The 14,462-nt window shown below is 38.5% G+C and overlaps 1 protein-coding gene across 2 annotated transcripts in view; it reads left to right on the forward strand.

Moving 5' to 3' along the window:
* Positions 1 to 220: 220 nt before the first annotated feature.
* Positions 221 to 14,462, forward strand: part of LRRK2 (leucine rich repeat kinase 2) — a 64,180-nt gene continuing 49,938 nt past the window's right edge. Inside the window, exons 1-6 of one of the 2 annotated variants that reach the window (XM_039379423.1) lie at positions 221 to 588; positions 684 to 769; positions 4,981 to 5,087; positions 8,350 to 8,438; positions 9,708 to 9,842; positions 11,396 to 11,530. In XM_039379423.1, the coding sequence (XP_039235357.1) occupies positions 429 to 588; positions 684 to 769; positions 4,981 to 5,087; positions 8,350 to 8,438; positions 9,708 to 9,842; positions 11,396 to 11,530 (712 nt within the window). In that variant the 5' untranslated portion in view covers positions 221 to 428. The remainder of the gene's footprint in view (positions 589 to 683; positions 770 to 4,980; positions 5,088 to 8,349; positions 8,439 to 9,707; positions 9,843 to 11,395; positions 11,531 to 14,462) is intronic. The other variant, XM_027731970.2, reaches the window with a different exon arrangement.

Here is a 14,462-nt window from a genome sequence, read left to right on the forward strand (position 1 = left end):
AGCAATCCCTCAAATCTCAGCCTATCGATACCGCCAACAGTTCGGACGCTTTCATAGAGGGTATGAGCACTGCTGGGCGGACCCCGGGGTCCGGCTCGGCAGCTCTATTGGGCCGCTGTCTCGTCAGTCACCGGGAAGGGGGAGCTGCCGGCGGGTTTGTTCTGTTTGCCGGGCGCTTGCGCGATTCCCGCGGGCGTTTCCCGGGGGGCGCGCGCTCTGCCCGCGGGGCCGGCCCTGGGCCGCTGCCGTGTCCATGGAGCGGCGCCGTGGGAGGGGCCGGAGGCCGCGGCAGGGGCGGCTCGGCGGGGCCGGGTGACGGCACTGCGGGCGCTGCAGAGCGGGACAGGCCCGCACCGCCCAGTCCAGCCCAGCCCAGCCCCACCGCGTCTCCGCGGACCGGCGGATGGGGTGAGGGCAGCGGCTCGGCCATGGCCAGCAGCGGCCCCGAGGAGGGGGAGGCGGTGGCGGGGGAGGAACAAGCCCTGAGGAAGCTGGTCGTCCGGCTCCAGAACGTCCAGGAGAGGAAGCGGCTGGAGACGCTGGTGCAGACCCTGAGCGACCTGCTGGAGCTGGCGGCCCGGCAGAGCGGTGAGCGCCCTGCCCTGCCCTGCCCTGCCCTGCCGAGAGCCGCCCGCCCGCCGCTGGTCGCTAACGCGGTCTGTCTGTGTGTCTGTCCCCCACAGCTCCCCGGCTCTTCAGCGGCAAAAACGTCCACGTGCCCGTGCTGCTGGTGGTGGATCTGTACCCGGGAGCGGCGGGCGTGCAGCAGGTCAGGACCGGGCAGGGCGAGGGCCGGGGCCGCTCCGTGGGATGCGCCGAGCGCTGCGGCCCCTTCCCGGGATAGAAGTTGTTGTTCCGCTTGTTGATTTCTCCTTAACTTGCTTTCTCATGGGCCGCTTCGTGAAGTGTTGTGATCTGTAGAAGGGCGCTGTCACCGCTGGCATTTAAAGGGACCAAGTACTCCAGGTCTTTGCAGACGCCTCTTGGCTGCGTCTCTGTTTAAACGGCAAAAGGAGGCGAAGTAGAAAATAAAAATTAAGCGACGTGAATACTGTGTGCTGTAGGGTTCTGAATTACCAAGAATGTCATCTAACATGATTTTGACGTGTCAATATTGAATTTTGCCACGGTTAGACAAAGTTCTGAAAAGCAGAATTTTACAATATGTATTCATATATGTGCAGCCCTATCCTAGCACAGCTTTTTAAAGGGAGGAGGGAATCTTTTAGCTAAGAGTCGGTTCTGCAATTTAAGGTTCTGCCTGCTCCTGTAACTCAGCACTGGCCCATTTGGATTAGGTGTGGCACTTGCACGATTTGATGTTGTACTTATGGTACAGCTGCCAAACTTGTCATACAAAACAGCTCCGTCCTAGAAAGCATTTATTAAATTTCTGACTATGATATACTTAGAGGATGTTTATAAACTCCAGGTTTCTTTGCAACTCATTTTTTTTTTATTATTAAGCCCATTCGTATGGTAACAGTATTTTTTAACATGTTTTGTTTTTTCAATTCACCTAGAAGGCAAAATATAAATTACATTGCAAATGTCTCTTAAATAGAAGTATATTTTAAGGGGTTTTGCGTTTTGTTGTTTTGGAGGTTTTTTGTTTGGGTTTTTTTTGTCTGTCTTAGCTAAAGGTCAAAAGCTCAAAATTCAGATTGAAATATGAAACTGTGTTTGTGTAGTGATTAATCCGGAATAACAGTGATTTGAGGTTTTCTTTTAAGACTAAATATTTGTGCAGTGTCTGGAATTTTTACTTATTTTACTATTCAGTTGTCAGGTTGTTAAGAAATACAGAAAAATGAATCAGCAGTTATTTTCAAGATAAAGCATATTACATATATATAACAATTTACAAAACCTCTGCCCAGAAGTTTAGACTAGGAAGTAAAACATATGAAATCCAACCACACCAAGCAGTAGGTGTGAAATGACAGCACAAGACTCTCAGAATTGCATAAGGAAGATAGTGATTGTTTAATTTACATTTTAACTGTGTTGAAATACCTCATTCCAAATTAATGCATTTAAAATTTATTATAATCTTCTATCTGCCTACATTTGCAGTCAAACAGTGTTTCAGTTTAGAAGTTCTGGAGCTCCTTTGCATTACTGTCTTGTATTGGAGTATGAAATTCATAGCCAGTGCAAAGCTCAAATCCTGTTCCTCATAAAATGTCTTAGGCAACTCTTCCTTCACATTCAGTTCTGCTATTTACAAACATTCACAATATGTTAGCAGAGCTCTGTCTTGTTGCTTCATTCACTGTTATTTGTTTACAGTCTTTGTGAATACACAATTCTCACTTTACAGCAGTGATGAAGTAATGAGGTCCTGATTACAGTGAAGTCTCTTTACACTACCAATGAATTTTCATTGAATAAATGAATTAAACAACCTCTTTTGCTTTCAGCATTGTAAAAAAATTGTCTCACATAAGAGAATAAAGGTAGTAAGAGACACACCTGAAGTGAGAATTTTCTTTACCTACCCTCCTTAACTAGTGACAAAGCATAAGGTGGTGCTGCTGCTCCACTGACTTGTACAAAATAGGTTTCCATAGTAGATCAATATTGCAAGTACTGGTGCAAGTCAGACTGCAGGCATAAACCCTGCAAGCTTCTTCAGAGGTAGGAAGGTACTAGTCTGGAAAGTCAGTGGTGCTTGAAAGTAAAATAGGCGTCCTTAAGTAAATATGATTGTTTTCTGCAGTTGCTTTGGCAATGACTGGAGCAGCTTAGAAACTCTACAGCAAAATAAGAGTACACTTGAGTAAAGAGCAGTCAGCAGAGCTTTATTGTCTCACATAGAAGAGGTGACCTAATGTAGTATAAATTCATTGCATGCTAGAAACAGAAGGGGTTTGATTTAAAAATAAAGAGTTTCAGTGCTGCCACCAACTGTTTCTGTGGGACCTGTTTGAGTGTTTATAAGGACATCTTTATTTACTTTTCCCCCCTTCCCTGTAACCTTTAGGATTTCTATTATTTAAAAGACTCTGACTTTCTTACATAGTTATTGAACAGCTAATAAGTTCTCTGTTATCTCAGGTTGTGATTGTAATATTGAAAAATAGACTACATATCAGCAGGGCAGATGTTTCCATTGGTCTTCTCTAGATCCACCATTTTTATAGCTGTCAATAGTTGTGAGTCCTAACAATCCAAATAAAAATGTTCAATTGGAATACGAATTTCATCAGAAACAGTTTTAATACAAAAAGGAATCTTCTAAAGTTATTAAGCAAGCTTTCATCAGTTAGGATGTCCAGAAGTGGGACTTCCAAAAAAAAAATCTTTTCTAAGAAATACACAGTTTGTGAATTAATAGTCACCTCTACAATGTTTCTGAGATTTGTACCTGACTGACTGTCACTGATAGACTTTTTTGGGGAGGACTGATGCTTGGCAAGACTATTCGTTGTACCTACGTTTAGTCAGGGCTCAGTTATGCAGACTAGCCCAGTCATCCTGACTGTCCATAGTACGTGATTTGTAGCTCATGTAGAGCAAGCCAACTTGCTTTCCAAGGAAGCAAAGAGCATGGAAATTGGCTTGTGGTAAAGATCAATCTGTAGGCATTAAGATTGTAATTTGGCTCTGCAAATCTGAACTCAAACAGAAACAAAACTACTGCAGATAGCATGAGCATAGCCCATGTAAACAAGTACATAAAAGACAGAAGCAGAATTCTGATTCCCAGGGAGCTACATCAGCTTTTTCCTACTCTCCAAAGCTGTCAGCTGTCTAGATTGAAGCCTCTACTGTTCCTTTGGGTGACTCTACACTACCAAACCTGTAATTCCATGTCTCTAGTCTTACTGATTGCAGGGTTAGGGATCATGCACTTTCTGTGAACTTCACTGTTAAACTCTTTGAAGGTAGCCATTTGCATTCCTGTTGTTGACTGTCCCATCTTGACTCCTTTGCTTTACATAACTCTTCTGTGGAAAACTGATCCAGTTACATATATAGTTTTTGTGCCATACTTATCTTCTGTTTTGACCCTATTCTTAAAGTACACAGGCCTGCTTCCACCTTTTTATTTATTTATTTATATGTTCAAGGAAGCTTTTATGCCTTATTATAATTCCTCTTTGTAAAATCTGCTTCGTCTTGGCTTTTGACATTTCACTACTTCTCTTTCAATACAGAGCAGATTTCTTGCTCATCAGTTAATTATTTGCACAGATTTTGCTTACTGTGTCCTCACTGCAGCCGATTCGATCATATCAGCCTGTAGGCATTCATAAGACAGCAGCTTTCTCCAATACAGAACATTAGAGAGGAACATTTTTAGGTTTGGCATTATTTACAGATGTTTGAAAGTCAAAGAATTTGCATAGAATGAAACATGTAGTTATTAGGAACAAATATATTGGGATTAGTATTATTTCATTCCTTATGAACTCAAAATTTCCACTGCCTTCATTACATTTTGAAAGCACACAGTACTGATGATTGATAGCAAGCATATGAAATATGTGCTATTGTTTATGTATCTCATCCCTATTTAAAACATTGAACACCTTTAAAAACCTATACTTTATCCTTATAATTTGCAATTAAATGGCAAGTTCTTATGGAAACACACATTCTTCAATAAAGGTGGACTTGTAATAGTGCAGAGCTCTTTCCTAGCCCGTGATGACATACTGTGGATTCCATCATGTTTTTCTGTCTGCCAGCATCTCATATAACTGTGTGCCCTTTATCCTCAAGCAGTGCTGAAGCAGATTGAAAGTGGTGTGTTCCTACAAGCAATGCATTCAGAATCATTATCTTATATGTTTTACCTCCATCTTTTAACTTTTCATGCCGTTTGTCTTGTCTTGTGTCAATTAATTTTCCTGTAACGATTTAGCTAGGTAACTTTTCAAAACAGCTGTCTTCCAAAAGTCAAGAATATTAGAAGATAATGTATAAATTCCAAGCAGAGAATTCTAAAATAACTGCATTTTCGTTTTACAGATGGGCTGGTCACTTCTTTGTAAATTAATAGAAATTTGTCCAAGCACTCTACAGAACCTAGCTCCTAAGGATGTTGGGAAGGACTGGGAAGTCCTGAGTGTCCACCAGTAAGTATGCAAAGAGTCTGTCAGAATGCTTGATTATTGTGGCAGCATATATATATGCAATGAAATGTATTTATATATAGTTATTACATCAGCTTCTTTTTTTGTGAGTTTCTTCAGCCTTCAGAATGGGAAAGTCACTCAAGCAGGGACCTTATCTGTGTGTATAAATACTTGATGGACAAAGTAAAGGAGACTGTGCCAGGCTTTTCTTAGTGACACTCAGTGATAGAATGAGAAGCAATGGGACCAAATTGAAATACATGAAATTCCACTTAAACATAAAAAAACACCCCAAGCAACCTTTTTGACAGATGCAGTATTGCCTGGGTGATTGTGTGTGTTCTTTCCAAATGTGAGGAATTGTATCCACAAGCCTAAAGTAATGTAAATCAAGAAGAGGAGGTTTTGTCACACCTAATATTATTGTTTAAAAATCAAGTATTTAAACTGATTGCCTGAACTACCTGTGAAGTCAGTGGACATAATAACCTTCGCAAGGGATGGTTTGTTCCATCTTTTTGGTGAGTTATCCTGGAGAAAATTGTGGTTTGGACTTGCTCTTCTCTGTCCTTTAACTGTCAAGGGAAGCCTAAGCAAGTGGTTTCTGGATGTTTGTGGTTAGATGGGATGAAAACCCACATAGTTTAGCTGAGTGGTTGTCCAATAGCACAAATGCTGATTGTAGGTGTAGGTACGATACGAATGGGGGTTAATTTGGGCCTTGGTTTGATGTTCTCTTCTTGGACAGATTGCTTCCTTCAGGGCTGATAATGACAGCAAGCTGCAGCCTTATAACCAAGTGAACATACCTCTCTAGTCTTCACCAGACCCTTCCTTGGATAGGATAGCATGAAGATGCACTTTTGGCTTCTTGGGGTTTTATTTGTTTGTTTTCTAGTGGCTAGAATACATGGTTGGTAAGGGAATGAACTCCCTTGAAAGATGTGTTGGCAGTTTTTGTTGGAAAGTAAAAACCACTTGGGTTGCTTTTCATGAGCAAGAAATAACTGAGCTGAAGCTGTACAAGCTAGTTATAATTTCTTTGAGAGCTTAAAGGCTTGTTAATTGACTGAAAGTTGTTCTGAAAGCTGGAGATATTGCTGTTCATTCTCAGGTCCCAGAAAAATTACATTTTGAGGGCTGATCTTTTCCAAAGCCTTTTCAGAGCCTGCACAGTGCATGTGGTTGAACAAAGCATCCATTTCAAACTTCACTGAAGATCTGATGATAGTACTGCTGTACACAATACCTTCCCACTACCAGTTTTTGCCAACTGTGTATCCCTGTCTGACATGTTGACAGTTTTACATGCTGTGGAGAAACTTATTCTTAGTGGGGGAGTGGGCTCAGACATTTTTGTCAGTGCCAAAGGCAGAGCAAGCCAGCTAAATTATACCTCATGTTCCCAGTGCATGGATTGGACCAGAACTGTAGTGAAACAACACCACAAAGAATATGTGCTGTTTGCAGCAAGGCAGGAAACAGCTGTGATAGAGAACAAAAGGTCTTTTTTTTTTTCATGAGATTTTACCTTTTGTGTGTGTGACTGTTTTAGGAGAATAGAAATTTTAAGCTAGAAGAACTGTTTCTTTCTTGTGTCTCAGCTATGATCATTGCACTCATGTTTACAAACAGTAGTTTGCTATTGGTTTAGGTGTTCTTGACAGACAATGCGATAAATAATTAAATAGTTGCTGTCACTTGAAGAGAAAGGAAGGAAATTCCTTTTAGTGTATTTGCATCCTTTCTACAAGTTTAAAGAGACTTCCTGTTTTGTAATGTCTTATGTTAAACTCTCATACAGTAGAAGAGTTTAGAAAATTTTACATCCTCCTTCTTGGTTATACTTGAAATGGGAGGGTATATGCAGGGAATTTTCTAAAGATAAAGAATGTTATATCTCCCATCAGATTTTGCCTTTTGTGTCTCCTTTGGTCATCATAACTACCACACTAGTGCTACAACAGAGGAGAGATAAACTAGCAACATCATATTATGAAGGGAAAACAGTGATACATTCATTCCAGCTTATAAAATTAGACTTCAGCAAGACAAACAACATCATTGCCAGAGTTGGGGAGTGAAATTAGAATGAAACTTTAAGTGCTGTTTTTGCTCTTCGAGACAGATCGAGATTATGAACTGAAGTATCACGAAGTACTGCACAATCCATTTTTATTAAATATGATATATACAATGACTCACATTTGAAGTTTATTCATATTGCAGTTCTCTAAAATAATGAAAAGTAAAAAAAAAAAGTTTCTTCAGGTGGGTTTTTTGTGTGTGTGTTTGTGTGTGTGTGTGTGTGTGTAAATTATCCATTTTTATTGTTTTTAATTATACAGTCTCTTTTTTTCCCTTCTTTTGAGATATGCTTCATTCAGTGTGAAAGCTAATCTCACTGTTACTCTTGTAACATTAAAATTTTTTTGAAAAAATATTAACTTTGCTTTTAAAATTTTATTTATTGAAGAGGTGTTACAGATTTTTGGTCACTGTTTTACAGGTGGTAGTTTGAGCAAAATATGTTACAAATATCGACTGAATTTTAGGTGCCCAGTTTGATACATGCCCTGACTTTTGCAGTACTTGGCATTGTTTGTTTCTCTCTGTTTAACAAGTCAACTGTGGTTGGCTGTGCTACAGCATTTCTGAGGTTTATGTTTATGGGTCTCAGGCTGGGCCACACAGAAAGCAAGGCGTGTGAAATCAGCAGTGCAGGAAATGTTTCTTTTTAGTGATTTGTCCAGCATCTTGTAAATGCTGTATGGTTGGATCCTTAGGTAAGGTAGAGTTCTCCAAGATGCTGTTCAAGTTCTTTAACTGGGAAACTGCTACTTCTCTTCCAACAAATCCATGATTGTTCACTGTAACTGAGCTCTTGCTACAAACAGAGCAGTGCCCTACTGTCCACAGCCCAGTGCTCTGTAGAATAACCACCTCCTGAATGACACTTGTCCACTGTAGAATTAATATATAATTAGCTGAAAATGAAAATAAATTTGATAAATTATACAGAATTATTTTAATGAAGTATGATCATAGTTAAAATTTCAACATTATTTCATTGCTAACTTGAAAAAATATAAATCGAAATAAAAGTTTTTTTAAAAAATTAATTGAGAGCTTTTTAAGCTTTTGCTAATTTCTGTAATTATTTCTGGATTTATGTAAATGTTAGATTAAAAAATTGTATATGTTAATATGTCTTTAACCATAACTCTTTTTCCCCCCTTTTTTTTTTGTTTTTAATTTTTAGGCAGATTCTTAAAATGCTTACAATCCACAAAGGAAATACAAATCTTGCTGTAATAGGACTAAAAGCATTAAATCTACTCCTCATGTCAGGTATTGTGTGTTTTACTTTCCTAGTTTGCCTAAGCCTTTAAAACACAGAACTGTGATATAAAGTGTGTGACATGTCAGACCAGAATTTCCTCTCTTTTATTCCATGAAATTGCTTGTCATTTGTACTTATATACAAAATACAAAGTACTGTTTTGCACCTTTTTTACCCAGTTAAGTGTGATTGCAAGGCTGTGAAGAACATGACTGATTCATTCTGCGAACTTGTTATTAACATAGACACAAATACTTGCTGTTAACTACTTAAGTAAAATAAGTAAGAGCTTTTTCTTACCAAAGTACACCCTTGGTGACATTCTGACTTGCTTCCTTTAGCACTGGCTACTACTTTTGAAAACAGTAAATTATCTCTGACTTTTCTGTTTTTCTACTCTGCAGAGAGAGACCCAATCTTACCATTCTTGATCTTCTGTTGTAATTAAAGAGACAACCTCAGGGAGAGATTCTGCTCATTTTATTCAAGCGAGCATATAATATTATGTGATACAGGTCTTGTTATAAAGCATTACAATAATTAATAATAACAATAATAATAGCAAAATCTGGCTATTGATGAGTTAACTGTAGTCTTTTAATTGTGAGATATTGAAAAGGGTCTGGCTGCAGCTGAAACACTGGAGCAGGCATTATGCATTCTGTTGTTACTGCTGTAGTTTGAAAATTGTCATGAAACAGATCTTTGTGCTATGGAGTTAATATTTTTTCAAAATTTTTTTAGTATTATAAGAGCAACAGTGAGTTTGGCTTTTCAGTCCAGTTTCGGCCAACAAAGAGGGTGAGAGGGTGAGAATGATACAGGTGGACTGATTTCATGGTTCACTGTAGTTGACAGGCACATTTCAAATCCCGTATTGTTTTCCTCACAGTGCAGTCCTGCCCCCTTTCTTCCATCAGCTTTACTTACTGAAACTTCTTAGCTGCAAAAGAGGGGGGGGTCGATGGGTTAATTTTCTACCAGTTTAGAGAGGTGAACTGGCTCATTGAAGAGTCAGAGAAGTACCAAAGCAGTGCAAGGTGGGAGCAAGAGTGGAGAGGGAAAACTGTCTTTTTGACAGTAAAGTTTTAGAACATCAGTTCTGTTGTAAAATACTGCCTTAAAAGATAACTTTGTCATGGGTTATACAAACTTGAATTTGAACAGGTGAATTTTAGGACAATATTACAGAATTTTAGATTTTAATGGTTAAGTAAAGTGCTTCAATGGAAGTTGAGAACTAATCAGTGCAACATGTCATCTCTTCTGCTATTCAGACATAATTGCTTTCCTGCTCTTGGAAGAAGAGGTGGATGTCTTTTCCTTGGTATTTAATGCCATGCACACCTTCCCTAAAAATGAAGAGGTCCAGCAACATGGATGTAAAGCATTACACAAACTTTTTGAGAAAGGTATTTATATCTTGTAGTTTATCAAGTTAGAAAAATGTATGGATTGGGAGGGGATGGCAAATGTTGAAATGCACTAAATGAATTTTTGCATTCCAAATTGGTTTGTGTATTATGTCTGTTCTTTAAATGAGTTAGCACAAAACAGATTTTCCAAGCAATATCATGAATTTGCTAAATAAGAGCAATGAATATAACATCTTTTTAAAAAATCAAAATGTGTCTTTATTTCTGACTCTAGATTTAACTGAAAAGAGAGGATTCAACATTGTTCAGTAACACTGGGATAAAGAGTAGTGACATTTGGTTTTAATTCTCAAAACCAAGATTTAAAACAGGATTGAGTATTTAAAGACTGGTAAATTTTAGTAACGTGAACAGTTCTAAAATCACGCAAAATATTTGTACTTTAAAAAATACTTGGTTCTGCTTTTGATCATGACAATGCTAAAAGATTGTGTATCCTTATGATATTCCTCTGTTTATTCTGAAAAATGAAGGCACCCTGTATTGAATTTCTGCAAAATTCTCAGGAACTGTGTATGTAATGGCCAGTAGTCCCCTTGTATTGTCTGAATTGAGTTTCTTGTTTCAAAATAGTGAGAAATGCCATCACTTGGTGTGCTCCTTTGTTTCAAAGATAGTCTCCAGTTCTTCAGATTGGTTCTTTTTGGCGCCATTTTATATTGCTTTTTCTAAGTTTTTCTCCCACACATGTGTGCTTGGGATTATCTTCAGTGTTCCTTCCCCTCTTCCACTTTCCCTAAACACTTTCATCCTTCTGTATTTTCTCTTCAGCCTCCATAAAAGGCTGAATGTGTTAGATTTCTGTGCCTGTTTCTTGTAAGTGCCTGATTTTTACAGATCTGCCTGGTCTTTTCTACCTCTGTGACACCTTGTCACAGTGTAATGTGGATATTTGCCTAGCCTTAGCTTGAACCAGACTCAGAAAATGATCCTGCTTATGAAATTTAAAAGGTGCTCTTTCTCAGCCTGGGTCAGTTCCCTTATCTGGCTCATTGCACAGCCATGCAGTTATGTCAGTGTGAATAACAGGGGCCAGGAGTGGAAAAACCTGAAGCCATTAAAGTAACATACTACTGAAGCATGGCCGAAGTCTTTATGGGAAGAAGTCCATTATCAAAAAAGTTTGAGAAATTAAACAAAATCATGGAGTATGAAAAATGACATTCCATCAATTTTTTTTCACTGTATGCTTAGCTTTTCCCTCACTTACATGCTGTCTTGGTTTGGAATATCTGATGTTCGTTCCATGAAAAAAGGTAGAAGATTTTTTCTAAAGTACTGATTCACAGGGTAGCATTTAAAAGTCAGGACTCAGTTATATGAAGTGTAGGCTAAAAAAAGGTCTTTATAAAGTAGGTCAGTTTTTAGTAAAAGGAATTGTGGAAGATGGTGTGTATGGAGAGTACCTTACTTTTGGTGAAATGCAAAAAATAAATATAAGGAAACTTGATAAAAGCAATTGTCTTTTCTCATTAATAATTTCTTCTTATTTCCTCAAAACACACTGTATCTCTTGTTTTTCAATTTAGTTCCAGAAGAGCAGCTGACTGAATTTGTGGAAAGCAAAGATCATATGATCATACTGAAAGTATTTAAAGAGTTTCCAGAGAAAGAAGAGGTGATTCTTCCTGCACTTTATTCATTACATTCCTTAGCTGGTCCACGTAAGTATATTATTAGAAGTTATTTTCAATTCCTCATCTCCCAGAGCAGGCATCAGCTCACATTGTCTGTGCTTGTAAACAGTAATCTTTGTGTGATTGTAAAAAATCAGTGAGAACTGGTTGGGAGTTGCCAGACAAGTCACTTTCCTGTTTTCTTTGGGAAATACTTTTTTTCCATGGGATGTTTTTTATATTTAGCCATTAAAACAGATATCTCTCATAAATAACAGACAAATACTTTCTTCTGCCTGGAGTAAGTAGTAACAGAGATGCTTATCATGACTGTAGAGACTGAAGTTCAAGATCCTGCCCTGTCATCTTTTAATACTTGAAAAGTAAGATATATTTATTGACAAAATAAATCTTCAGTGAGTTTGGGTAGCAGGTAAAGAACACTTTTGGCAAAGTCTGTTCCACAAGGGGAAAATTGCCTGGGCAAATTCAATGGCCAGGCCTGGGAAAAGGTGTCTGAGCTCAAACACCTGCTCTGATCATTCAGTGGTGGCTGCAATGTCAAGCATTGGTAGCACTATGCACATGATAGCCTTAAAGTGTCCTCAGGTGTTGTGCAGTAAGACTGGAAGAAAATGTCTTTGTTATGTTTTGCCTCTGATAACAGCAGTCCCTGTTCTGGGCAAAATTGGATCCTGAGAAGTGTACTTGATTTGCGTCAATTTGTTAACAGCAATTTGATCTTGTTGACACAGAGGCAGTTTTTGTCAGCTTCCTGCTGGTAGTCACAGTTTTGAGAAGCATAGAGCAGAGTTCTGCTCTCCATGTCTTTCATGAGGTACATAATATTGTACCTCCTGCAAATGTTTTTCCTTACAAAGCCTTGCTCATACATCCTGTCTGGCTTTGTAGCAACTGTCTTGACCCTGTGGATGCCACTAAACAAGAACCACATTTCATCAGACCCACATTTCATCAGACTCCAAGATAATTAGTTTCTATTTCTCAAACTTCTTTCCATTCCAATCTGTGTTTAAAAAGTTAGGTATTTCCGTGAGTTAGAAATAATTTTACCCTAGCCCAGAAGTTATTGTTGTTTTCTGGGAAAGAAGATGCCAGATTTTAAGTGCTTTTCAAAACAGTAAATAAAAGTAACAAGAGAAGGGCATGAAAAAGACCTCTGTAAAGTAGGTATTTAGTACTCTCAATTCTAATATGAAAGATTGAAAATAGCCAGAGAAACAAAGACAGCTTGCACGTGAATGTGCAAAGCAAACATTCACGCTCTTGGTTTGTGGCATCCCACAAAAACTCAACAAAATATATTTCTTTAAGGCCACAATGGAGAATTTAATTCACTGGAAGTATACACTTTAACTTATCCAGTAGTAAAACGTCTCCCCACACCCTGAAGTTCCAAATGAGTACCTCACTATGCCTTCTTTCATTACTACATACATAAACTTTGTCCCAGCTTACATGCCTTGAGAAATTGAAGGGTAAGAGTTTGTTCCAGTGTGGTACAAGAACTCTTTTAAATCCTAGTAGCCTCGATGGCATGAGAAAATTTCTTTGCTGTAGTGGAGTGATGGGTGACAGAATGTTAGCCATCTAAATGATAGGCATAGGGAGCCAGCCAGGCTTCTCCTCTTTTTAGTAGGGAGAAAGAGGCACCTCAAGAGGACATTTACCTAACCCTAAACAGGCTATATGTTACAGCTGGGATGATACACTGTACAGAGTGCTCAGATCTTCACTTACTGAGAGAACCTAAATGACCACGTTCTGGTGGTTAAGATTAAATGAAATCTGTTCCACCTCCTTTTCTCTGGCTTGTTCTGGGAAATGGTGACTCCCTGCAAATGTACCATTGCTTGAGTCTTACAGAATTTAAACATTCATTTCATTGTGCTCCCTTTGTAGTAATAAATTTGGAATCTTCTGAATGTTTTAATATGTTCATAATTGTCACCTGTGAAATTATATTTTACTGTGAAGTGATGCAATACTGTGGAATATACCTTTAAAAAGGTGATTTCAGTTGAGAATGACATGATAAATCACTGTCATATTAAAGCATTGTAAAAGGTACCTTCCTTCACTATCAAATAGAATGCTTCAGAAGTGCTTTCTTCTCAGCTTGCTTTTTCACCTTGAAGGTTATCATTATTTAATATTCAGAGATATATTATTTTGAAGATCTTTAAAAAGACTAATTATCTTTAATAATACAGTTGTGAATATTTTTCTCATGTTACATCCAGGAAAGCCAAGCTGTTGAAAGAACAATTAAGAAAGTTTATAGACCTCAGCAGAATAATGCTAGCTGCCTTGGAGTCAGTGACAGGACTCCTTTTCATTCATTGGGGTCAAGATTTTGGCCAAGATTTTTTGGGTTCATATTCTTCTTATACCCTGGGTAGACATGCTCCAAGGATGTTTTCATACACTGTGTTTTAACTACCACGATGCTATTTTGTCTCTAAGTAATACATGTAGGATCTCTCTGTCCTCAGTAGGACTGGATGCATTCTGTCTTTGTACTGGCTCATGTGATTATCCTGTTGGTTTCTGTATCTGGCTTGAGTAATAAGCAGTAAATAGGTTGAGAGTGACAAAGCACTGACACAATTTTCTTGGAGGGGTTGTGAAATTGCCATCCTTGGAGATACTCAGAAGCCATCTGGCCGTGGTCCTGGGCAACCTGCTCTAGGTGGCCTTGCTTGAGCACGTGGATGGTACAAGGTGACCTTTAGAGCTACCTTCCAACATCAATCCTTCTGTGATTCTGTGAAAAACAGGATTTGCAGTGACTTTCAAAATATTGCAGGAACAGTAGATGAAAATTTCTGTACCCTCAGTACACAATAGGTGAACAGTAGAATTAATTTAAATTAAAATAATAACTTTTTTTTTTAAGAAAAAAGTTACGTAAGATTAGTTGTGAGGAGGTTCCTGTTACATGGCCTGATATAGAAGA

Source organism: Pipra filicauda, unplaced genomic scaffold (assembly GCF_003945595.2).
Source record: "Pipra filicauda isolate LSUMZ 115617 unplaced genomic scaffold, ASM394559v2 scaffold167_size3244652_pilon, whole genome shotgun sequence".
NCBI classification, from domain to species: Eukaryota; Metazoa; Chordata; class Aves; order Passeriformes; family Pipridae; genus Pipra; species Pipra filicauda.